Source organism: Salvelinus namaycush, chromosome 2, assembly GCF_016432855.1.
Source record: "Salvelinus namaycush isolate Seneca chromosome 2, SaNama_1.0, whole genome shotgun sequence".
Lineage (NCBI taxonomy): Eukaryota > Metazoa > Chordata > Actinopteri > Salmoniformes > Salmonidae > Salvelinus > Salvelinus namaycush.
Window position 1 is genome coordinate 77,575,914 of NC_052308.1, and position 25,630 is coordinate 77,601,543.

Below are 25,630 nucleotides of genomic sequence, written 5' to 3' on the forward strand. Positions count from 1 at the left end.
ATCCTTCATATGCTGGGGGTTCCCAAGGCTCAATCCAGACTCTGGGCCACTGGGGGCCAAAGAGAATCAGACTGTTAGAGAGGAAACACACCAGAACGACGGCCGAGGGCTTCTGACCAGAATATCAGCCACAAATATTTGTTAATTTCCCGACTATTCTACATTTAGGTCCAAAGCCTATACAATATATTAGCTCATAAACTATGTAAGTCATTACTAAAGTAAAATATTTACAGGTGATTGGCCCGATGGTGAGGGGTTTGAGGCGGATGGACTTGGACACAGAGCGGGATCTCCTCCTGGAACACACCTGTCGAGAGAGAAACCAAACAGTCAGAGAGACCAACCACTAAGTCAGAGAGACCAACCACTAACTCAGAGAGACCAAACACTAAGTCAGAGAGACCAAACACTAAGTCAGAGAGACCAAACACTAAGTCAGAGAGACCACACACTAAGTCAGAGAGACCAACCACTAAGTCAGAGAGACCAACCACTAAGTCAGAGAGACCAAACACTAAGTCAGAGAGACCAAACACTAAGTCAGACTGACCAAACACAAAGAAACCTGAAAGCCCAAGTAGAGAGTTAATGAGTCTGAGAAGAACATCAGGACTCACTGGAGTGCAGGAGGAGCTCCTCTGGTCACACAGGCTGAGGCTGCAGTGTAGGAAGATGTAACGGTAGTCCCCCTGCAGTAGAGCAGAGAAGCGAGCCCTGAGGGACGAGCCGCTTTCCTCCACGGTCACCTGGGTACGATTTGTAGGACACCTGGGAGAAGAGCCAAGAAACAGCAAAGGGTTCAAGGCATGCGCGGCTACACAGACCGTACACAGCAACAAACATACCGTACTTCACACACAAAACAAACACACATAGACATGCAAACAGCTGAATAGAGTCATGGACCTGTCCTGAATCATATAGGTCTGTGGGAGATTATCAGGGCTGGGTGATTCCGTGGTGTAGCAGTCTTCCAGAACAACAACAAAACGTTCTGCCTCGGACTCCTCTACGGACACGCCCACGTACAGGGAGGAACCCGCAATCAGGGTGACTGGCTGACCAGCTGGGTAAGGCTGTGTGTAGTTGGTGTCGCGGTACAGAGACATGGAGGCCTTGGCCTTGGCACCGACTCTGACAACTTTATGATCAGTTCTGTGAAGAGGTACAAAGGTACAAAGAGGTGAAGCTACAAATCAAATCAAACTTTATGAACATTAAAATAACAGTTGAATGTTCATAATGATGACACTGTTAGAAAAAACAGTTCCAAAAGGGTTCTTTGGCTGTCCCCATAGGAGAACCCTTTTTGGTTCCAGGTTGAACCTGTTTTGGTTCTAGGTAGAACCCTCTGTGGAGAGGGTTCTACATGGAACTCAAAATAATTATATCTGGAACCAAAAGTTTTCTGCCTGGAACCAAAAGGGGTTCTTCAAAGGGTTCTCCTATGGGGACAGCCGAAGAATCCATTTAGGTTCTAGATGGCACATTTTTTCTAATAGTGTAGTTTGCACAAAGACAACAGAATAAACAGAATGGACTTTCTGCATATTTTCTCACAGTGGGAGAGGTCTGATGGCCACATCCAGGCTGCTCTCTGTCTCCAGAGGATAGACACAGGAGAAGGGAAAGCCGAAGGGTTGGGAGTCGTTCCTCCCATCTACTGGATAAATTAATAAGCTGTTGGAGTAGACAGCATGGGTGGCGTTTGTCTGGGAAAAGGGGGGGGTTAAGAAATATGTCATATTCATGCATTTATTAGGCCTGCTTGCATTAGTGATGTGTAGACTACCGTGAAATCACAGTGATGTGTAGACTACCGTGAAATCACAGTGATGTGTAGACTACCGTGAAATCACAGTGATGTGTAGACTACCGTGAAATCACAGTGATGTGTAGACTGCCGTGAAATCACAGTGATGTGTAGACTACCGTGAAATCACAGTGATGTGTAGACTACCGTGAAATCACAGTGATGTGTAGACTGCCGTGAAATCACAGCGATGTGTAGACTGCCGTGAAATCACAGTGATGTGTAGACTGCCGTGAAATCACAGTGATTTGTTTGACAATTAACCACCGTTAACACTAATGTCATATTCGTCTTCAGCCCTGTTTATTTACTTAACCTTTATTTAAAGCAGGGAGTCCTATTGAGACCAAGGTCTCATGACAAGACCAGCAGCTACTACACATTAAATGTTAGAGACACACATACTTAAATCAAGGCAGGAGCATAGAAAACACAAAAATACAAAAACACAATTGAAAAAACAAGCAGAGGTTCCTCCACCAACAATCTGAACTGTCCGAAAGGCACCATTGCATCCCGTGTAGCTCAGTTGTAAATGAGAACTTGTTCTCAACTAGCCTACCTGGTTAAATAAAGGTGAAATAAAAACATTTAATACATTTAAAAAGTAAGATGCAAACCAACTAAAGTGTATGTTTAGTAATAATTCATAAAACTTCTCCAGGGAAAATATTGGGGATGGGACAGCAATATAGAACCTTCTTGAACATAAAGTGAAAATATTTCTCACCTCCAGAGTGTTCCCACAGCGTCCCTCCCTGCGCTCCACCTGGTACCACACCGTGCCGTTACGATCCTCGTGGGCGGAGCAGCGGTGGTCGGCCAGGTGAGCAGAGGAAGCATCCAGACCAGCAGCCTCCAGGTAAACATTTGGAAGGCCCACCTTCAGGAGGCTCCGCCCACACACCAGCTCTGGAGCTAAGTAAACAACTCAGAAGGTTATTTAAGCAAAAAGGTGTGTGAACAGGTACATGTGTGAGACTGAGATCCCTGAGATCCCTCAGCCGTGTTATGTTGGCCATATACCACAAACCCCCAAGCTGCCTTATCAACCAATCATCATTCAGGGCTGGAACCCTGAATGTTGATTGGCTGAAAGCCGTGGTATCTGAGACCATATACCACGGGTATGAGAAAACATGTATTTTTACTGTTCTAATTCCGTTGGTAATCAGTTTATAATAGCAGTAAGGCACCTTGGGGGTTTGTGATATATGGCCAATATACCACGCCTCCTCTGCCCTTATTGGTTAAAAGATACGCATCTTAAAGATGCATAATTTCACCCCTAAATCTCTGTGTTTCATAGTCTTTGAAAAAATACAGATGTGACAATGCAGTTTATATTTGTTCACCTTTCCTCTCACATCTCCAGTTGGTCTCATTGTCGCTCACACAGGCATCAAACACTCCACATGTAGAACACACTGTGGTGTTGACATCTGGAAGAGCCAGAGGTAGTGTTAAATGGCTTTGTTATGTCTAGTTGTTTGAACATTCTTTGTGTCTCTAAGAATCAGGGATAATCCCTTTACGATAGCAATATGCACAGTAGGCCATGTTGCATGTTGTTGTAGGGACAAACTTGTAGACATAGTAGTTTCCATAGCAGGCTTTGACATGGATGGGATTTTGACTCCAGTAGCAGCAGTCACCATACCAGCTCCCACAGACACCCCTCTGAACCACCCCGTCTAACAGCTGGGGATGGGGATCCGAGAGCCACATGGGGAAGGCGGTCCCACACATGTAACTGTCCACACACCTCTCTGGCATCTGAACACTGGTGTTCCCCAGGAACAGGCGATACCAGCCCTGCCAGTTGACATCCTTGTCGCAGTGCTCGCCATTAACGTTGGCATTGTTGTTGGTGGCACGCCAATCGTCATTAAGTACGGTGTAGTGCAGGCAGGGGTCTGCACAGCAAGATGTTCCACCAACACTGATATAGTCCTCCCCCACATCACACACACCACAGCTGGTTACAACCAATCCTGCACCAAAACAAACTGTGAGTTAATATATTAGGTTGAAAACGTATGCATTACAATTCACCCTAAATACAGTATGTCAAATTCATTGAATGCCAACAAACAAGAACAAGATTATCCTTATTACAAAATCTGTATCTATACACAAGTCTTTTTGAATGCCTGCACCTTCCACCATCTCCTCGATCCCACATACGTCCTTACAAGTATCCCTATTAACCTCAGACCATCTTATCACCATCTCCTCGATCCCACATACGTCCCTACAAGTATCCCTATCAACCTCAGACCATCTTATCATCATCTCCTCGATCCCACATACGTCCCTACAAGTATCCCTATCAACCTCAGACCATCTTATCATCATCTCCTCGATCCCACATACGTCCCTACAAGTATCCCTATTAACCTCAGACCATCTTATCACCATCTCCTCGATCCCACATACGTCCCTACAAGTATCCCTATTAACCTCAGACCATCTTATCATCATCTCCTCGATCCCACATACGTCCCTACAAGTATCCCTATTAACCTCAGACCATCTTATCATCATCTCCTCGATCCCACATACGTCCCTACAAGTATCCCTATTAACCTCAGACCATCTTATCATCATCTCCTCGATCCCACATACGTCCCTACAAGTATCCCTATTAACCTCAGACCATCTTATCATCATCTCCTCGATCCCACATACGTCCCTACAAGTATCCCTATTAACCTCAGACCATCTTATCATCATCTCCTCGATCCCACATACGTCCCTACAAGTATCCCTATTAACCTCAGACCATCTTATCATCATCTCCTCGATCCCACATACGTCCCTACAAGTATCCCTATTAACCTCAGACCATCTTATCATCATCTCCTCGATCCCACATACGTCCCTACAAGTATCCCTATTAACCTCAGACCATCTTATCACCATCTCCTCGATCCCACATACGTCCCTACAAGTATCCCTATCAACCTCAGACCATCTTATCATCATCTCCTCGATCCCACATACGTCCCTACAAGTATCCCTATTAACCTCAGACCATCTTATCACCATCTCCTCGATCCCACATACGTCCCTACTAGTATCCCTATTAACCTCAGACCATCTTATCACCATCTCCTCGATCCCACATACGTCCCTACAAGTATCCCTATTAACCTCAGACCATCTTATCATCATCTCCTCGATCCCACATACGTCCCTACAAGTATCCCTATTAACCTCAGACCATCTTATCACCATCTCCTCGATCCCACATACGTCCCTACTAGTATCCCTATTAACCTCAGACCATCTTATCATCATCTCCTCGATCCCACATACGTCCCTACAAGTATCCCTATTAACCTCAGACCATCTTATCATCATCTCCTCGATCCCACATACGTCCCTACAAGTATCCCTATTAACCTCAGACCATCTTATCATCATCTCCTCGATCCCACATACGTCCCTACAAGTATCCCTATTAACCTCAGACCATCTTATCATCATCTCCTCGATCCCACATACGTCCCTACAAGTATCCCTATTAACCTCAGACCATCTTATCATCATCTCCTCGATCCCACATACGTCCCTACAAGTATCCCTATTAACCTCAGACCATCTTATCATCATCTCCTCGATCCCACATACGTCCCTACAAGTATCCCTATTAACCTCAGACCATCTTATCATCATCTCCTCGATCCCACATACGTCCCTACAAGTATCCCTATTAACCTCAGACCATCTTATCACCATCTCCTCGATCCCACATACGTCCCTACAAGTATCCCTATCAACCTCAGACCATCTTATCATCATCTCCTCGATCCCACATACGTCCCTACAAGTATCCCTATTAACCTCAGACCATCTTATCACCATCTCCTCGATCCCACATACGTCCCTACAAGTATCCCTATCAACCTCAGACCATCTTATCACCATCTCCTCGATCCCACATACGTCCCTACTAGTATCCCTATTAACCTCAGACCATCTTATCATCATCTCCTCGATCCCACATACGTCCCTACAAGTATCCCTATTAACCTCAGACCATCTTATCATCATCTCCTCGATCCCACATACGTCCCTACAAGTATCCCTATTAACCTCAGACCATCTTATCATCATCTCCTCGATCCCACATACGTCCCTACAAGTATCCCTATTAACCTCAGACCATCTTATCATCATCTCCTCGATCCCACATACGTCCCTACAAGTATCCCTATTAACCTCAGACCATCTTATCATCATCTCCTCGATCCCACATACGTCCCTACAAGTATCCCTATTAACCTCAGACCATCTTATCATCATCTCCTCGATCCCACATACGTCCCTACAAGTATCCCTATTAACCTCAGACCATCTTATCATCATCTCCTCGATCCCACATACGTCCCTACAAGTATCCCTATTAACCTCAGACCATCTTATCACCATCTCCTCGATCCCACATACGTCCCTACAAGTATCCCTATCAACCTCAGACCATCTTATCATCATCTCCTCGATCCCACATACGTCCCTACAAGTATCCCTATTAACCTCAGACCATCTTATCACCATCTCCTCGATCCCACATACGTCCCTACTAGTATCCCTATTAACCTCAGACCATCTTATCACCATCTCCTCGATCCCACATACGTCCCTACAAGTATCCCTATTAACCTCAGACCATCTTATCATCATCTCCTCGATCCCACATACGTCCCTACAAGTATCCCTATTAACCTCAGACCATCTTATCACCATCTCCTCGATCCCACATACGTCCCTACTAGTATCCCTATTAACCTCAGACCATCTTATCATCATCTCCTCGATCCCACATACGTCCCTACAAGTATCCCTATTAACCTCAGACCATCTTATCATCATCTCCTCGATCCCACATACGTCCCTACAAGTATCCCTATTAACCTCAGACCATCTTATCATCATCTCCTCGATCCCACATACGTCCCTACAAGTATCCCTATTAACCTCAGACCATCTTATCATCATCTCCTCGATCCCACATACGTCCCTACAAGTATCCCTATTAACCTCAGACCATCTTATCATCATCTCCTCGATCCCACATACGTCCCTACAAGTATCCCTATTAACCTCAGACCATCTTATCATCATCTCCTCGATCCCACATACGTCCCTACAAGTATCCCTATTAACCTCAGACCATCTTATCATCATCTCCTCGATCCCACATACGTCCCTACAAGTATCCCTATTAACCTCAGACCATCTTATCACCATCTCCTCGATCCCACATACGTCCCTACAAGTATCCCTATCAACCTCAGACCATCTTATCATCATCTCCTCGATCCCACATACGTCCCTACAAGTATCCCTATTAACCTCAGACCATCTTATCACCATCTCCTCGATCCCACATACGTCCCTACAAGTATCCCTATCAACCTCAGACCATCTTATCACCATCTCCTCGATCCCACATACGTCCCTACTAGTATCCCTATTAACCTCAGACCATCTTATCACCATCTCCTCGATCCCACATACGTCCCTACAAGTATCCCTATCAACCTCAGACCATCTTATCACCATCTCCTCGATCCCACATACGTCCCTACTAGTATCCCTATTAACCTCAGACCATCTTATCACCATCTCCTCGATCCCACATACGTCCCTACAAGTATCCCTATTAACCTCAGACCATCTTATCACCATCTCCTCGATCCCACATACGTCCCTACAAGTATCCCTATTAACCTCAGACCATCTTATCATCATCTCCTCGATCCCACATACGTCCCTACTAGTATCCCTCTCAACCTCAGACCATCTTATCACCATCTCCTCGATCCCACATACGTCCCTACAAGTATCCCTATTAACCTCAGACCATCTTATCATCTCCAGCATGTAAAATACCATTCTTCTCTACCTGAGATGATCACCAAGAGAAGAAACAACCAGTTTGCTGTCATCATTCTGCACAGAAGTCTTCGGCTCAAGCGTGCAAGAACCTTAAAATATATGTTTTAGTGGGTTACTTTCTTTCACATGCTATTTGGTACAGAATAGATTTTAAGTTTCGATTTAGTTGAAACCTCAACATTATTAAGACATCATTTAATCCAACCAATACTATCTCTGTGTACTCTCTACGACAACAGCCATGCATTACTTACATCAAGCTGAATGAACGTACCATTCACAGAGGACCAATGCCAGAGTGGAGCAGTGGGCTTTCAATACACAATGGTAGAAGGGCAGTGGAAGACGTGTGACTATTAGAATAAAGAGTCAATATTTCCTGATGACTGATTAGAGGGTTTGAGAAAGGATAACAATATATTTAAGATAACAGTGCTTTTAATGTTTTGATTATGATCACATCGTTTCCTAGGCTACACAACTCCCACCTGGGCTATTCGTTAACACTTTTAGTGACCTTGCTCCAGTTTGAGTCCGCGTGTAGTTGTTTGTCTTCCAGATTGTCCTTCCATCAAACATACTGGTTAACCTTGATGGTCATTGGTTTGATTACATACATTCACAACTGATTTGGGTACATGATGGTCTGAGCAAGGAAATATGGCACACATGAACACACACACACACACACACACACACACACACACACACACACACACACACACACACACACACACACACACACACACACACACACACACACACACACACACACACACACACACACACACACGAGGCCTGAAGGAACCACCCACATTGAGTTTACTGTAACAATGGAGAGAGGTGGAAGGTCCTCAACCAACAGTAACAATGGAGAGAAATGGAAGGTCCTCAACCAACAGTAACAATGGAGAGAAGTGGAAGGTCCTCAACCAACAGTAACAATGGAGAGAGGTGGAAGGTCCTCAACCAACAGTAACAATGGAGAGAGGTGGAAGGTCCTCAACCAACAGTAACAATGGAGAGAAGTGGAAGGTACACAACCAACAATAACAATGGAGAGAAATGGAAGGTCCTCAACCAACAGTAACAATGGAGAGAGGTGGAAGGTCCTCAACCAACAGTAACAATGGAGAGAAGTGGAAGGTCCTCAACCAACAGTAACAATGGAGAGAAGTGGAAGGTCCTCAACCAACAGTAACAATGGAGAGAAGTGGAAGGTCCTCAACCAACAGTAACAATGAAGAGAAGTGGAAGGTCCTCAACCAACAGTAACAATGGAGAGAAGTGGAAGGTCCTCAACCAACAGTAACAATGAAGAGAGGTGGAAGGTCCTCAACCAACAGTAACAATGGAGAGAAGTGGAAGGTCCTCAACCAACAGTAACAATGGAGAGAGGTGGAAGGTCCTCAACCAACAGTAACAATGAAGAGAGGTGGAAGGTCCTCAACCAACAGTAACAATGGAGAGAAGTGGAAGGTCCTCAACCAACAGTAACAATGGAGAGAGGTGGAAGGTCCTCAACCAACAGTAACAATGAAGAGAGGTGGAAGGTCCTCAACCAACAGTAACAATGGAGAGAAGTGGAAGGTCCTCAACCAACAGTAACAATGGAGAGAGGTGGAAGGTCCTCAACCAACAGTAACAATGGAGAGAGGTGGAAGGTCCTCAACCAACAGTAACAATGGAGAGAGGTGGAAGGTCCTCAACCAACAGTAACAATGGAGAGAAGTGGAAGGTCCTCAACCAACAGTAACAATGGAGAGAGGTGGAACGTCCTCAACCAACAGTAACAATGGAGAGAAATGGAAGGTCCTCAACCAACAGTAACAATGGAGAGAAGTGGAAGGTCCTCAACCAACAGTAACAATGGAGAGAAATGGAAGGTCCTCAACCAACAATAACAATGGAGAGAAGTGGAAGGTCCTCAACCAACAGTAACAATGGAGCCATAAGAAAGGAGCATCATAAACTACAACTCAGACTGTCATGGTCATTCTGAAGACTTTCATTGTGTTCTTCTACAGTGGAACTTAAACAGCACTATTTCAATACACCAATCAGTCTTCCTGCTTTGGTAAAACAACCTAGGAAATGTTCAGTACATTAACTAAATACATATCATGAATGTCACTTGTCTTTAACAAGTTTAGCCAGTTTTCCTAAAATCTGCTATGGTCAATTAGTACTTTCACCTATAACAAATAAACCACACATTGTTCTGCCTTAATCGCTCGTTGTTCTGCCTTTTGTAAATATGTGTTTAACCTGCCTTACAATAAATATAGACATGTTTATTTCTATGTTTACAACCTGTTAAATAGGCAATCATTAGACAATGAGCATCATCATACAGAGTTATTTATTGACATCATCAAATCACAGCATACACACACAGCAACTCAGGTATGGTTGGAACTTACACAATGATGTGAGGAAATGATCAGTCCTAAAACAATGCAAGTCTATGTGTATACAACATACACAGTACAATGAAATCACACTGTAGTGCATCAATTCATTACTTAGAATCTAAACGTGTATTTCTGTGCCCTTGAAAGTTACACTGGGCTGTAGGTTGGGATGGAGATCAGGGGAGTAGTGCAGGAGGGACCCCATCCTTCATATGCTGGGGGTCCCAAGGCTCACTCCAGACTCTGGGCCCCTGCCATCCTTCATATGCTGGGGGTCCCAAGGCTCACTCCAGACTCTGGGCCCCTGCCATCCTTCATATGCTGGGGGTTCCCAAGGCTCACTCCAGACTCTGGGCCCCTGGGGGCCAAAGAGAATCTGACTGTTAGAGAGGAAACACACCAGAACGACGGCCGGGTGCTTCTGACCAGAATATCGGACACTCATTTTTGTTAATTTCACGACTATTCTACATTTAGGTCCAAAGCCTATACAATATATTAGCTCATAAACTATGTAAGTCATTACTAAAGTAAAATATTTACAGGTGATTGGCCCGATTGTGAGGGGCTTGAGGCGGATGGACTTGGACACAGAGCGGGATCTCCTCCTGGAACACACCTGTAGAGAGAGAAACCAAAAAGTCAGAGAGACCAACCACTAACTCAGAGAGACCAAACACTAAGTCAGAGAGACCAACCACTAAGTCAGAGAGACCAACCACTAAGTCAGAGAGACCAAACACTAAGTCAGAGAGACCAAACACTAAGTCAGAGAGACCAACCACTAAGTCAGAGAGACCAAACACTAAGTCAGAGAGACCAAACACTAAGTCAGAGAGACCAAACACTAAGTCAGAGAGACCAACCACTAAGTCAGAGAGGCCAACCACTAAGTCAGAGAGACCAACCACTAAGTCAGAGAGACAAAACACTAAGTCAGAGAGACCAAACACTGAGTCAGACTGACCAAACACAACGAAACCTGAAAGCCCAAGGAGAGAGTTAATGAGTCTGAGAAGAACATCAGGACTCACTGGAGTGCAGGAGGAGCTCCCCTGGTCACACAGGCTGAGGCTGCAGTGCAGGAAGATGTAACGGTAGTCCCCCTGCAGTAGAGCAGAGAAGCGAGCCCTGAGGGACGAGCCGCTTTCCTCCACTGTCACCTGGGTACGATTTGTAGGACACCTGGGAGAAGAGCCAAGAAACAGCAAAGGGTTCAAGGCATGCACGGCTACACAGACCGTACACAGCAACAAACATACCATATTTCACACACAAAACAAACACACATAGACATGCAAACAGCTGATGAATAGAGTCATGGACCTGTCCTGAATCATGTAGGTCTGTGGGAGATTATCAGGGCTGGGTGATTCCGTGGTGTAGCAGTCTTCCAGAACAACAACAAAACGTTCTGCCTCGGACTCCTCTACGGACACGCCCACGTACAGGGAGGAACCCGCAATCAGGGTGACTGGCTGACCAGCTGGGTAAGGCTGTGTGTAGTTGGTGTCGCGGTACAGAGACATGGAGGCCTTGGCCTTGGCACCGACTCTGACAACTGTATGATCCGTTCTGTGAAGAGGTACAAAGGTACAAAGAGGTGAAGCTACAAATCAAATCAAACTTTATGAACATTAAAATAACAGTTGAATGTTCATAATGATGACACTGTTAGAAAAAACAGTTCCAAAAGGGTTCTTTGGCTGTCCCCATAGGAGAACCCTTTTTGGTTCCAGGTTGAACCTGTTTTGGTTCTAGGTAGAACCCTTTGTGGAGAGGGTTCTACATGGAACTCAAAATAATTATATCTGGAACCAAAAGTTTTCTGCCTGGAACCAAAAGGGGTTCTTCAAAGGGTTCTCCTATGGGGACAGCCGAACATTTTTTCTAATAGTGTAGTTTGCACAAAGACAACAGAATAAACAGAATGGACTTTCTGCATATTTTCTCACAGTGGGAGAGGTCTGATGGCCACATCCAGGCTGCTCTCTGTCTCCAGAGGATAGACACAGGAGAAGGGAAAGCCGAAGGGTCGGGAGTCGTTCCTCCCATCTACTGGATAAACTAATAAGCTGTTGGAGAAGACAGCATGGGTGGCGTTTGTCTGGGAAAAGGGAGGGGGGTTAAGAAATATGTCATATTCATGCATTTATTAGGCCTGCTTGCATTAGTGATGTGTAGACTACCATGAAATCACAGTGATGTGTAGACTACCGTGAAATCACAGTGATATGTAGACTACCGTGAAATCACAGTGATGTGTAGACTGCCGTGAAATCACAGTGATGTGTAGACTACCGTGAAATCACAGTGATGTGTAGACTACCGTGAAATCACAGTGATGTGTAGACTGCCGTGAAATCACAGTGATGTGTAGACTACCGTGAAATCACAGTGATGTGTAGACTGCCGTGAAATCACAGTGATGTGTAGACTGCCGTGAAATCACAGTGATGTGTAGACTGCCGTGAAATCACAGTGATGTGTAGACTGCCGTGAAATCACAGTGATGTGTAGACTACCGTGAAATCACAGTGATGTGTAGACTACCGTGAAATCACAGTGATGTGTAGACTACCGTGAAATCACAGTGATGTGTAGACTACCGTGAAATCACAGTGATGTGTAGACTGCCATGAAATCACAGTGATGTGTAGACTACCGTGAAATCACAGTGATGTGTAGACTACCGTGAAATCACAGTGATGTGTAGACTGCCGTGAAATCACAGTGATGTGTTTGACAATTAACCACCGTTAACACTAATGTCATATTCGTCTTCAGCCCTGTTTATTTACTTAACCTTTATTTAAAGCAGGGAGTCCTATTGAGACCAAGGTCTCATGACAAGACCAGCAGCTACTACACATTAAATGTTAGAGACACACATACTTAAATCAAGGCAGGAGCATAGAAAACACAAAAATACAAAAACACAATTGAAAAAACAAGCAGAGGTTCCTTCACCAACAATCTGAACTGTCCGAAAGGCACCATTGCATCCCGTGTAGCTCAGTTGTAAATCAGAACTTGTTCTCAACTAGCCTACCTGGTTAAATAAAGGTGAAATAAAAACATTTAATAAATTAAAAAAGTAAGATGCAAACCAACTAAAGTGTATGTTTAGTAATAATTCATAAAACTTCTCCAGGGAAAATATTGGGGATGGGACAGCAATATAGAACCTTCTTGAACATAAAGTGAAAATATTTCTCACCTCCAGAGTGTTCCCACAGCGTCCCTCCCTGCGCTCCACCTGGTACCACACCGTGCCGTTACGATCCTCGTGGGCGGAGCAGCGGTGGTCGACCAGGTGAGCAGAGGAAGCATCCAGACCAGCAGCCTCCAGGTAAACATTTGGAAGGCCCACCTTCAGGAGGCTCCGCCCACACACCAGCTCTGGAGCTAAGTAAACAACTCAGGAGGTTATTTAAGCAATAAGGTGTGTGAACTGGTACATGTGTGAGACTGAGATCCCTGAGATCCCTCAGCCGTGTTATATTGGCCATATACCACAAACCCCCAAGCTGCCTTATCAACCAATCATCATTCAGGGCTGGGACCCTGAATGTTGATTGGCTGAAAGCCGTGGTATCTGAGACCATATATCACGGGTATGAGAAAACATGTATTTTTACTGTTCTAATTCCGTTGGTAATCAGTTTATAATAGCAGTAAGGCACCTTGGGGGTTTGTGATATATGGCCAATATACCACGCCTCCTCTGCCCTTATTGGTTAAAAGATACGCATCTTAAAGATGCATCATTTCACCCCTAAATCTCTGCGTTTCATAGTGTTTGAAAAAATACAGATGTGACAATGCAGTTTATACACTCACCTTTCGTCTCACATCTCCAGTTGGTCTCATTGTCGCTCACGCAGGCATCAAACACTCCACATTTAGAACACACCTTGGTGCTGATATCTGGAAGAGACATAGGTAGTGTTAAATGGCTTTGTTATGTCTAGTTGTTTGAACATTCTTTGTGTCTTTAAGAATCAGGGATAATCCCTTTACGATAGCAATATACCTGCACAGTAGGCCATGTTGCATGTTGTTGCAGGGACAAACTTGTAGACATAGTAGTTTCCATAGCAGGCTTTGACATGGATGGGATTTTGCCTCCAGTAGCAGCAGGCACCATACCAGCTCCCACAAACACCCCTCTGAACCACCCCGTCTAACAGCTGGGGATGGGGATCCGAGAGCCACATGGGGAAGGCGGTCCCACACATGTAACTGGCCACACACCTCTCTGGCATCTGAACACTGGTGTTCCCCAGGAACAGGCGATACCAGCCCTGCCAGTTGATGCTCTGGTCGCAGTGCTCGCCATTAACGTTGGCATTGTTGTTGGTGGCACGCCAATCGTCATTAAGTACGGTGTAGTGCAGGCAGGGGTCTGCACAACAGGATGTTCCACCAACACTGATATAGTCCTCCCCCACATCACACACACCACAGCTGGTTACAACCAATCCTGCACCAAAAAAAACTGTGAGTTAATATATTAGGTTGAAAACGTATGCATTACAATTCACCCTAAATACAGTATGTCAAATGCATTGAATGCCAACAAACAAGTACAAGATTATCCTTATTACAAAATCTGTATCTATACACAAGTGGTTTTGAATGCCTGCACCTTCCACCATCTCCTCGATCCCACATACGTCCCTGCAAGTATCCCTATCAACCTCAGACCATCTTATCACCATCTCCTCGATCCCACATACGTCCCTACAAGTATCCCTATCAACCTCAGACCATCTTATCATCATCTCCTCGATCCCACATACGTCCCTACTAGTATCCCTATTAACCTCAGACCATCTTATCACCATCTCCTCGATCCCACATACGTCCCTGCAAGTATCCCTATTAACCTCAGACCATCTTATCATCATCTCCTCGATCCCACATACGTCCCTACAAGTATCCCTATTAACCTCAGACCATCTTATCATCATCTCCTCGATCCCACATACGTCCCTACAAGTATCCCTATTAACCTCAGACCATCTTATCACCATCTCCTCGATCCCACATACGTCCCTACTAGTATCCCTATTAACCTCAGACCATCTTATCATCATCTTCTCGATCCCACATACGTCCCTACTAGTATCCCTATCAACCTCAGACCATCTTATCATCTCCAGCATGTAAAATACCATTCTTCTCTACCTGAGATGATCACCAAGAGAAGAAACAACCACTTTGCTGTCATCATTCTGCACAGAAGTCTTCAGCTCAAGCGTGCAAGAACCTTAAAATATATGTTTTAAAGGGTTACTTTCTTTCACATGCTATTTGGTACAGAATAGATTTTAAGTTTCGATTTAGTTGAAACCTCAACATTATTAAGACATAATTTAATCCAACAAATACTATCTCTGTGGACTCTCCACGACAACAGCCATGCATTACTTACATCAAGCTGAATGAACGTACCATTCACAGAGGACCAATGCCAGAGTGGAGCAGTGGGCTTTCAATACACAATGGTAGAAGGGCAGTGGAAGACGTGTGACTATTAGAATAAACAGTCATTATTTCCTGATGACTGATTAGAGGGTTTGAGAAAGGATAACAATATATTTAAGATAACAGTGCTTTTAATGTTTTGATTATGATCACATCATTTCCTAGGCTACACAACTCCCACCTGGGCTATTCGTTAACACTTTTAGTGACCTTGCTCCAGTTTGAGTCCGCGTGAGGTTGTTTGTATTCCAGATTGTTCTTCCATCAAACATACTGGTTAACCTTGATGGTCATTGGTTTGATTACATACATTCACAACTGAGTTGGGTACATGATGGTCTGAGCAAGGAAATATGGCACACACACACACACACACACACACACACACACACACACACACACACACACACACACACACACACACACCACACACACACACACACACACACACACACACACACACACACACACACACACACACACACACACACAGACACACACACACACACACGAGGCCTGAAGGCACCACCCACATTGAGTTTACTGTAACAATGGAGAGAAATGGAAGGTCCTCAACCAACAGTAACAATGAAGAGAAGTGGAAGGTCCTCAACCAACAGTAACAATGGAGGGAAGTGGAAGGTCCTCAACCAACAGTAACAATGGAGAGAAGTGGAAGGTCCTCAACCAACAGTAACAATGGAGAGAAGTGGAAGGTCCTCAACCAACAGTAACAATGGAGCCATAAGAAAGGAGCATCATAAACTACAACTCAGACTGTCATGGTCATTCTGAAGACTTTCATTGTGTTTTTCTATAGTGGAACTTAAACAGCACTAGTTCAATACACCAATCAGTCTTCCTGCTTTGGTAAAACAACCTAGGAAGTGTTCAGTACATTGACTAAATACATATCATGAATGTCACTTGTCTTTAACAAGTTTAGCCAGTTTTCCTAAAATCCTCTATGGTCAATTAGTCCCCCGTTGTTCTGCCTTTTGTAAATATGTGTTTAACCTGCCTTACAATAAATATAGACATGTTTATTTCTATGTTTACAACCTGTTAAATAGACAATCATTACACAATGAGCATCATCATACAGAGTTATTTATTGACATCCTCAAATCACAGCATACACACACAGAACTCAGGTTTGGTTGGAACTTACACAATGATGTGAGGAAATGATCAGTCCTAAAACAATGCAAGTCTATGTGTATACAACATCAACAGTACAATGAAATCACACTGTAGTGCATCAATTCATTACTTAGAATCTAAACGAGTATTTCTGTGCCCTTGAAAGTTACACTGGGCTGTAGGTTGGGATGGAGATCAGGGGAGTAGTGCAGGAGGGACCCCATCCTTCATATACTGGGGGTCCCAAGGCTCACTCCAGACTCTGGGTCCCTGCCATCCTTCATATGCTGGGGGTCCCAAGGCTCACTCCAGACTCTGGGCCCCTGCCATCCTTCATATGCTGGGGGTCCCAAGGCTCACTCCAGACTCTGGGCCCCTGGGTGTCAAAGAGAATCTGACTGTTAGAGAGGAAACACACCAGAACGACGGTTCCTCTGACCAGGCCATCATTTTCCTGATCATTTCCCAAAGAATCTACATGTTGAATCTGTGAAACAGCCACCGTTCGCTGGCACCCAGAAGGTGGTCGATAAAACACAGCTTGGCGACAGCAGTCAGCTACTTATTGCCTAAAGCCTAGGTGGTATATTACCTTATGAACTAAACTTGAATGAAATACTCACAGCTGATTGGCCCGATGGCTATGGGCTTGAGGAGGACAGTATCAGACACAGAGCGAGATTTCCTTCCAGAGCACACCTGTAGAGAGAAAGAGACCAACCACTACGTCAGAGAGACCAACCACTACGTCAGAGAGACCAAGCACTACGTCAGAGAGACCAAGCACTGCGTCATAGAGACTAAACACAAAAGTCAAAGAGTCAGAGAGAGACTGTGGAGGAGTTGAGGACTCACTGGAGTGCAGGAGGAGCTCCTCTGGTCACACAGGCTGAGGCTGCAGTGCAGGAAGAAGTAACGGTAGTCCCCCTGCAGTAGAGCAGAGAAGCGAGCCCTGAGGGACGAGCCACTTTCCTCCACGGTCACCTGGGTACGATTTGTAGGACACCTGGGAGAAGAGCCAAGAAACAGCAAAGGGTTCAAGGCATGCACGGCTACACAGACCGTACACAGCAACAAACATACCATACTTCACACACAGACACAAATTAACTTGGCATAGATATGCAAACTGATGAATAGAGTCATGGACCTGTCCTGAATCATGTAGGTCCGCGGGAGATTATCAGGGTTGGGGGATTGGTTGGCATAGCAGTCCCTTAGAACAACAACAAAACGCTCCATCCCAGACTCCTCTACGGACACGCCCACGCGCAGAGTGGAACCAATCGGCAGGAGGACTTCACCAGCTGGGTAAGACTCTGTGTAGTTGGAGTTACGATACAGAAACATGGAGGCTCTGGCCTTGGCACCGACTCCAACAGCTCCACGACTATTCCTATCAAGAGGTGAACATGAAGCCAAATGACATCAGATATTAGACAGTTTGATAACTTCAGATATCAAAGTTATTACAAAAAAACGTGTGAACAAATCTCTTATTATTGAACCTTTATTTAACTTGGCAAGTCAGTTAAGAACAAATTATTATTTACAATGACGGCCTACACCAGCCAAACACGGACGACGCTGGGCCAATTGTGCGCCACCCTATGGGACTCCCAATCACAGCCGGTTGTGATACAGCCTGGATTTGAAACAGGGTGTCTGCAGTGACGCCTCTAGCCCTGCTTAGACTGCTGAGCCACTCGGGAGCCCCCCTTAAGACTTCCAAACACTTATTATATATGAACTCCTAATGTAGGTCTTTCATGTATAACAATATCTTCAATTGGAAAACCAGAGGACAGAATTATTCAAAACAGTTTGATTTCGTAATGACTGTTCTGTCAGAATAAACTTAATAAACATTCTGTGTATTTTCTCACAGTAGGTAGGGTCTGATGGCCACATTCAGACTGCTCTCTGTCCCCAGAGGATAGACACAGGAGAGAGGAAAGCTCACGGGTCGGGAGAGAGAGTCATTCCTCCCATCTACTGGATAAACGAATAAGCTGTTGGAGTAGACAGCATGGGTGGTGTTAGTCTGAAATAGAAGAAAAGTGTTCACAGTTAAATTAATACTCAGGTCTTATACACAGACCTACTAACATTCAGGTCTAATACACAGACCTACTAACATTAAGGTCTAATACACAGACCTACTAACACTAAGGTCTTATACACAGACCTACTAACATTCAGGTCTTATACACAGACCTACTAACATTAAGGTCTTATACACAGACCTACTAACACTAAGGTCTTATACACAGACCTACTAACACTAAGGTCTTATACACAGACCTACTAACACTAAGGTCTTATACACAGACCTACTAACATCAAGGTCTTATACACAGACCTACTAACATGAAGGTCTTATACACAGACCTACTAACACTAAGGTCTTATACACAGACCTACTAACATTAAGGATCAGTTATAGTCTAAACTCTTCCAGTGTTGAACAACCTCCAGTCAGACATTGAGTTAACGTGTTCTCACCTCCAGAGTGTTCCCACAGCGTCCCTCCCTGCGCTCCACCTGGTACCACACCGTGCCGTTACGATCCTCGTGGGCGGAGCACCTAGAGTCGGCCAGGTGAGCTGTGGAAGCGTTCAGACCAGCGGCCCTCAGGTTAGCCCTGTTTAGACCCACCTGTATCATGCTCTGCCCACACACCACCTCTGGGGCCATGATAGGAGGATTGGTGGTGGTAACAGTTATCCGAGGTGGTGTAGGTGTAGGTGTAGGGGCTGTTATAAAAGGTAGATAGAGAGAGGGAGTAGAGAAAGAATGAAAGAGAGGAAGAGAGAAAAACAAGAGAATACAAAATGGCTGTCAGCCAGGTGTCAAGAGCGAATAGTGCTGCACGGAACTCGTTCCTCCACTACACTGGTATTCTGTTGTGGAATAGTCTCCCACTGCCTATTAAACTGTCCCAGTCCCGGGGGGTTAAAGGATAGGTCAGAGTTCATCTTTGGACAAAGTTGTGTAGCTCTTAGTGTGACTGCATTAATGCCTCTGCTACATCAGAAAAGTGAAGGCAGAGGTCTGGCTCCCGAGGCCGTCTTAGCTGTTAGAGTCCATGAGGACAAAATGAACGGATCAGAACAGGTTGACTGTATTTTCATATTCCTGCATCTATTTGTTGTAGTTATTTATTGACTATATGCTGTGTTGTTTTCTCAGTGTTGTATGTATTCCATCAGAAGTTGGAAAACGTTGGAAATGGATTTGACCCCCGGTCTGTACTCAGTGCATCTTTTCCCCAATAAGTCAATCAATCACTGAGGAGTACGATGTGTTCTTCTTAACACTCACCTTTCCTCTCACACCTCCAGGTGATCTTATCCTCACTCCTACAGGTGTCATCATCTCTACAGGTAGAACACACCTTGGTGTTGACGTCTGGAACAGCAGAGGGGAGGAGGGTTCATGGATTTGCTGTGACTAGTACACACTCAGGTTATACGACTGATGTACAATGTATTTGTCACTACGGTTGTGAAACCACAACTGAGTTGCACAAAAATGTTTATGCAACCGTTGTGGAGTGTCTACAGTCTCTCTTGACATACTGTCAATATATATACAGAGACTTGGTTCTGGGTTCAGAGACTGAATTGGACACCTTGGAACATTCTTAATGTCTTTAAGAAACAGTGACAAGGACATTATGATGGTACATACCTGCACAGTAGGCCAAGTGGCAGCTTATTGCAGGAACCAACTTGTAGACATAGTAGTTTCCATAGCAGGCTTTGACATGGATGGGATTTTGTTTAAACCAGCAGCAGTTACCAGACCAGCTCCCACAGACGCCCCTCTGAACCACCCCGTCTGACAGCTGGGGATGGGGATCCGTGAGCCACAGGGGGGCGTGGGTTCCACACATGTTAATCTCCACACACCTCTCTGGCATCTGAACGCTGGTGTGCCCCAGGAACAGGCGATACCAGCCCTGAAAGTTGATGCTCTGGTCACAGTGTAAGCCCCCATTAACCTGGTTGTTGTTGTTGTTGGTGGTGGCACGCCAGTCGTCATTCAGTGCGGTGTAGTTCTGGCAGGGGTCTGCACAGCGAAGTGTTCCACCAACACTGATACAGTCCTGTCCCACTGGACACTGTGTGCCCCCACAGCTAAACTGGATAGATTTGGCAACAGTCACACCTGCGAAAACAACCGCCCCCATGAAAACGTATGATATCCCTGGGCTCTGGTCAAAGGTAGTGCACTATACAATCATTAGGAAGCCATTTGGCATGCAACCCAACGTCTCTCTCTCCAGAGTTGAAACTCTGGCAATAAAGAGAACGACGGTGATATCTACATCCTGAACTTGAGAATAAGGCTAAAATAATGAATACAGTGTGTCACACCCTGATCTGATTCACCTGTTCTTGTGATTGTCTCCACCCCCTCCAGGTGTCGCTTATTATCCCTGGTGTATATATCCCTGTGTTTCCTGTCTCTCTGTACCAGTGTATATATCCCTGTGTTTCCTGTCTCTCTGTACCAGTGTATATATCCCTGTGTTTCCTGTCTCTCTGTACCAGTGTATATATCCCTGTGTTTCCTGTCTCTCTGTACCATTGTATATATCCCTGTGTTTCCTGTCTCTCTGTACCAGTGTATATATCCCTGTGTTTCCTGTCTCTCTGTACCAGTGTATATATCCCTGTGTTTCCTGTCTCCCTGTACCAGTGTATATATCCCTGTGTTTCCTGTCTCTCTGTACCAGTGTATATATCCCTGTGTTTCCTGTCTCTCTGTGCCAGTGTATATATCCCTGTGTTTCCTGTCTCTCTGTACCAGTGTATATATCCCTGTGTTTCCTGTCTCTCTGTACCAGTGTATATATCCTGTGTTTCCTGTCTCCCTGTGCCAGTTCGTCTTGTATGTGTTTCCTGTCTCTCTGTGCCAGTTCGTCTTGTATGTGTTTCCTGTCTCTCTGTACCAGTGTATATATCCCTGTGTTTCCTGTCTCTCTGTGCCAGTGTATATATCCCTGTGTTTCCTGTCTCTCTGTGCCAGTTCGTCTTGTATGTGTTGTTCCCGTACTTCTTTTGTTATTCTCCTTTTTCTAGTCCTCCTGGTTTTGACCCTTGCCTGTTTTCTGGACTCCGTACCTGCCTGCCTGACCGTTCTGCCTGCCCTGACCTCGATCCTGCCTGCCACTCTGTACCCCTTTTGGATTGTTCAATAAATATCAAAGACTCAAACCATCTGCCACCGGTGTCTGCATCTGTGTCTCGCCTTGTGCCCTTATAGAGTGAGATAAAGGAATGAGAGACCTGCACACGGAACGTTGCTGTTTTGGCTGCGGGAATAAAGCACTGGGGAGCAACAATATTCTGAGTGAAGCTCTCATTCCGTTACCTAAACGGGAATAAGCCAATCAACCCTTTACCTGAGTTGTCTGCAGTAACATGCTTAAAGAACAGGAGCATCATCAGAACACCCGATGACATCATTCTGTTCAGCTCAGACACACGACTGAAAGAAATGATACAAAGAAGAAGTGTAAAAATGTGAATTCACTGAGGAGCAAAGTGAGGGGGGCAGTGGAAACGCGTCTCAAACAGTATTGATGAATATACCAACAATGTGATAAACAGCAACACACTCAGAGCTTGTCAAAGGTTAAAACACAGTCAAGTTGAGTAAGTAGCGTCATCACACTCCAAAGCCATTGTAATACAGTTGAAGTCGGAGGTTTACATACACCTTAGCCAAAGACATTTAAACTCAGTTTTTCACAATTCCTGACATTTAATCCTAGTAAATATTCCCTGTCTTAGGTCAGTTAGGATCACCACTATTTTGAGAATGTGAAATGTCAGAATAATAGCTGAGAGAATTATTTATTTCAGCTTTTATTTCTTTCATCGCATTCCCAGTGGGTCAGAAGTTTACATACACTCAATTAGTACTTGGTAGCGTTGCCTTTAAATTGTTTAACTTGGGTCAAACGTTTCGGGTAGCCTTCCACAACCTTTCCACAATAAGTTGGGTGAATTTTGGCCCATTCCTCCTGACAGAGCTGGTGTAACCGAGTCAGGTTTGTAGGCCTTCTTGCTCGCACACGCTTTTTCAGTTATGCCCACAAATTGTCGATAAGATCGAGGTCAGGGCTTGTGATGGACACTCCAATAACTTGACTTTGTTGTCCTTAAGCCATTTTGCCACAACTTTGGAAGTATGCTTGGGGTAATTGTCCATTTGGAAGACCCATTTGTGACCAAGCTTTAACTTCCTGACTGATGTCTTGAGATGTTGCTTCAATATATCCACATAATTTCCCTCCGCCATCTATTTTGTGAAGTGCATCATTCCCTCCTGCAGCAAAGCACCCCCACAACATGATGCTGCCACCCCCGTGCTTCACAGTTGGGATGGGGTTCTTCGGCTTGCAAGCGACCCCGTTTTCCTCCAAACATAACGATGGTCATTATGGCCAAACAGTTCTATACAGGTAAACCTTCAAGTGACTCAAATAATGTCAATTAGACTATCAGAAGCTTCTGAAGCCATGACATACTTTTCTGGAATTTTCCAAGCTGTTTAAAGGCACAGTCAACTTAGTGTATGTAAACTTCTGACCCACTGGAATTGTGATACAGTGATACAGATAAGTGAAATAATCTGTCTGTAAAGAATTACTTGTGTCATGCACAAAGTAGATGTCCTAACCGACATGCCAAAACTATAGTTTGTTAACAATACATTTGTGGAGTGGTTGAAAAATGAGTTTTAATGACTCCAACATAAGTGTAGTTAAACTGCCGACTTCAACTGTATGTTACGCAAACATAAACTACATTATAAACCGGGTGGTTCGAACCCTGAGTTCTGATTGGCTGAAAGCCATGGTATATCAATCAATCAAATGCATTTATAAAGCCATTTTTACATCAGCCGATGTCACAAATGGCTATACCACGTGTATGACAAAACATGTATTTTTGCTGCTCTAATTACGTTGGTAACCAGTTTCTAAAAGCAATAAGCCACCTCGTGGGTTTGTGATATTTGGCCAATACACCAAGGCTAAGGGCTGTGTCCAGGCACTCCGCGTTGCGTCGTGCTTAACAACAGCCCTTGGATGTGGTATATTGGCCATATACCACACCTCCTCGTTATTGCTTAATTATATTATTGAAATCATATTTTGGTTAGGACAAAGTGGATTCTTCTAGTTGAGAGAGAGCACTTACCTCTGTGAACTGATTTCAGTGGCCTTCGATGTGACTGATTGGTTGTTAATTGTCTTCTCAGATATCTCTACAGATACAATACAGCATTAACCAAATACAGACACAGATATTCATGCTGTAGTACTGTAGTACTGTAGTACTGTAGTACTGTAGTACTGTAATACTGTAGTACTGTATTACTGTAGTACTGTAGTACTGTAATACTGAGGAAATTATAAAACCTACCTTTTTGTGATGATTTTGGTTACCACGGACACCTGTGGTACAACATTGCAAGGGGAGAGAGGGGTTTGATTTAGCTAATAACTCACTATTAACAGTCAAATCTTCCCCAAATAACTGGCCCAGTCAATCAGGAGAGATTTCCTATTTGGGTGCCTTCAAAGCAGAAGTGATGAAATGCATGTAGAAACGCTGTTCTCTGTTCTCTGGAGTTGACGGAGGAATCTTTATATCTTTCCTGACGGACAGCGCATCACAATCTCAGAAACAATAAAGTACATCTTACCAGTCTGGAGTGAGCCTTTGTTTGTGGTAGAAAGGAACCAAGCCTGCTTGATTTATATACGTATGCCGAAGAGGGAAATGACTGTTTCAAATGGTAAAATTAATATTTGAAATTCAAATAAGAGCAAACATCTTCACACCTTGTCTGGGAAGGGAAGTAGATCAGAGTGACGTCTCTGGTGTGGTGCCATTAGGCGTGAACGACAAGCAACGGTATAGAATTGATGTTTAAATGAGATTATTTGTGGATAAAAGTGGGTGAATGCAGCAGACCAATAGTCTGAGAATCTCTCTGTTGATTCAAGACAGAGAGAAGACAACAGCAAGTGTGATTTTCAGTGGGTGCTACTGTAAGGTACATTTATCAAAGTTCATTTTCAACCTTGTAGACCATTAAATATCTTGCAAAATATTAATCTTTGTTTGCTTAAATGTCAAATTTATCATTTTGTTTTCAAAGTTCTCTTAAAACATTTGCCTAAAACTTTGGGAAATTATTTTGTTGGATTGATGTATTGGTAACTTTGAGTATACATGTGTCATTGAAACTGAGGGGACAGTTTTAGCATGTTGTTTAGTTCTAGTAAGCGTCCCATTATTTAATGCTTCTTTTTTTTTACCTCAGAATTCTGGAATGAAGAATCCACAAGCCCAACTCAGCATTCAGCACTGCAGAAAGCCAGAGCCTGTGGGTGTAGGGTACACCTATTGTTTGGACTTGCCAAGCAGTCGCTCACACACACTGACCACGCTTGTGGAGAAACATCCTTGTCTGAGGAGTCTTTAAAAATATATTTTTTAAATTTATTTAACCAGGCAAGTCAGTTAAGAACAAATTCTTATTTACAATGATGGCCTTAAGAATAAATTCTTATTTACAATGACGGCCTACCCCGGACAACGCTGAGCCAATTGTGCGTCACCCTATGGGACTCCCAATCACGGTCGGATGTGATGCAGCCTGGATTTGAACCAGGGACTGCAGTGACGCCTCTTGCACTGAGATGCAGTGCCTTAGACCGCTGCGCAACTGCAAACATGTTTTAGTAGAAGTATTGATGTGACATCGTTACATATAATTGGCTCATTTCTTTTGATTAGGTTTCTCCTGTATACGGTGGCAAGGATGT

At 44.3% G+C, this 25,630-nt stretch overlaps 1 protein-coding gene across 1 annotated transcript; it reads right to left on the reverse strand.

The window, feature by feature from the left end:
- Positions 1–15: 15 nt before the first annotated feature.
- Positions 16–20,192, reverse strand: LOC120019109 (uromodulin-like). Its single transcript, XM_038962372.1, has 7 exons — positions 20,098–20,192; positions 19,279–19,529; positions 18,660–18,817; positions 17,924–18,169; positions 621–771; positions 235–310; positions 16–49 (listed from the first exon to the last, which is right to left on the reverse strand). The coding sequence occupies exons 2-7, from the start codon at positions 19,468–19,470 to the stop codon at positions 30–32; spliced, it is 843 nt and encodes a 280-aa protein (XP_038818300.1). The 5' UTR covers positions 19,471–19,529; positions 20,098–20,192; the 3' UTR covers positions 16–29.
- Positions 20,193–25,630: the final 5,438 nt, after the last annotated feature.

What these genes read in the sequence shown, in the direction of transcription:
- LOC120019109 (XM_038962372.1), bottom strand. Translation starts at nt 19,470, where the DNA reads ATGGCCCCAGAGGTGGTGTGTGGGCAGAGCATGATACAGGTGGGTCTA. An exon ending in GCCATCAGACCCTACCTACT is followed by an intron (nt 18,170 to 18,659) that starts GTGAGAAAATAC and finishes ACCTCTTGATAG; the next exon opens with GAATAGTCGTGGAGCTGTTG. An exon ending in GGAGCTCCTCCTGCACTCCA is followed by an intron (nt 311 to 620) that starts GTGAGTCCTGAT and finishes CTCTCTCGACAG; the next exon opens with GTGTGTTCCAGGAGGAGATC.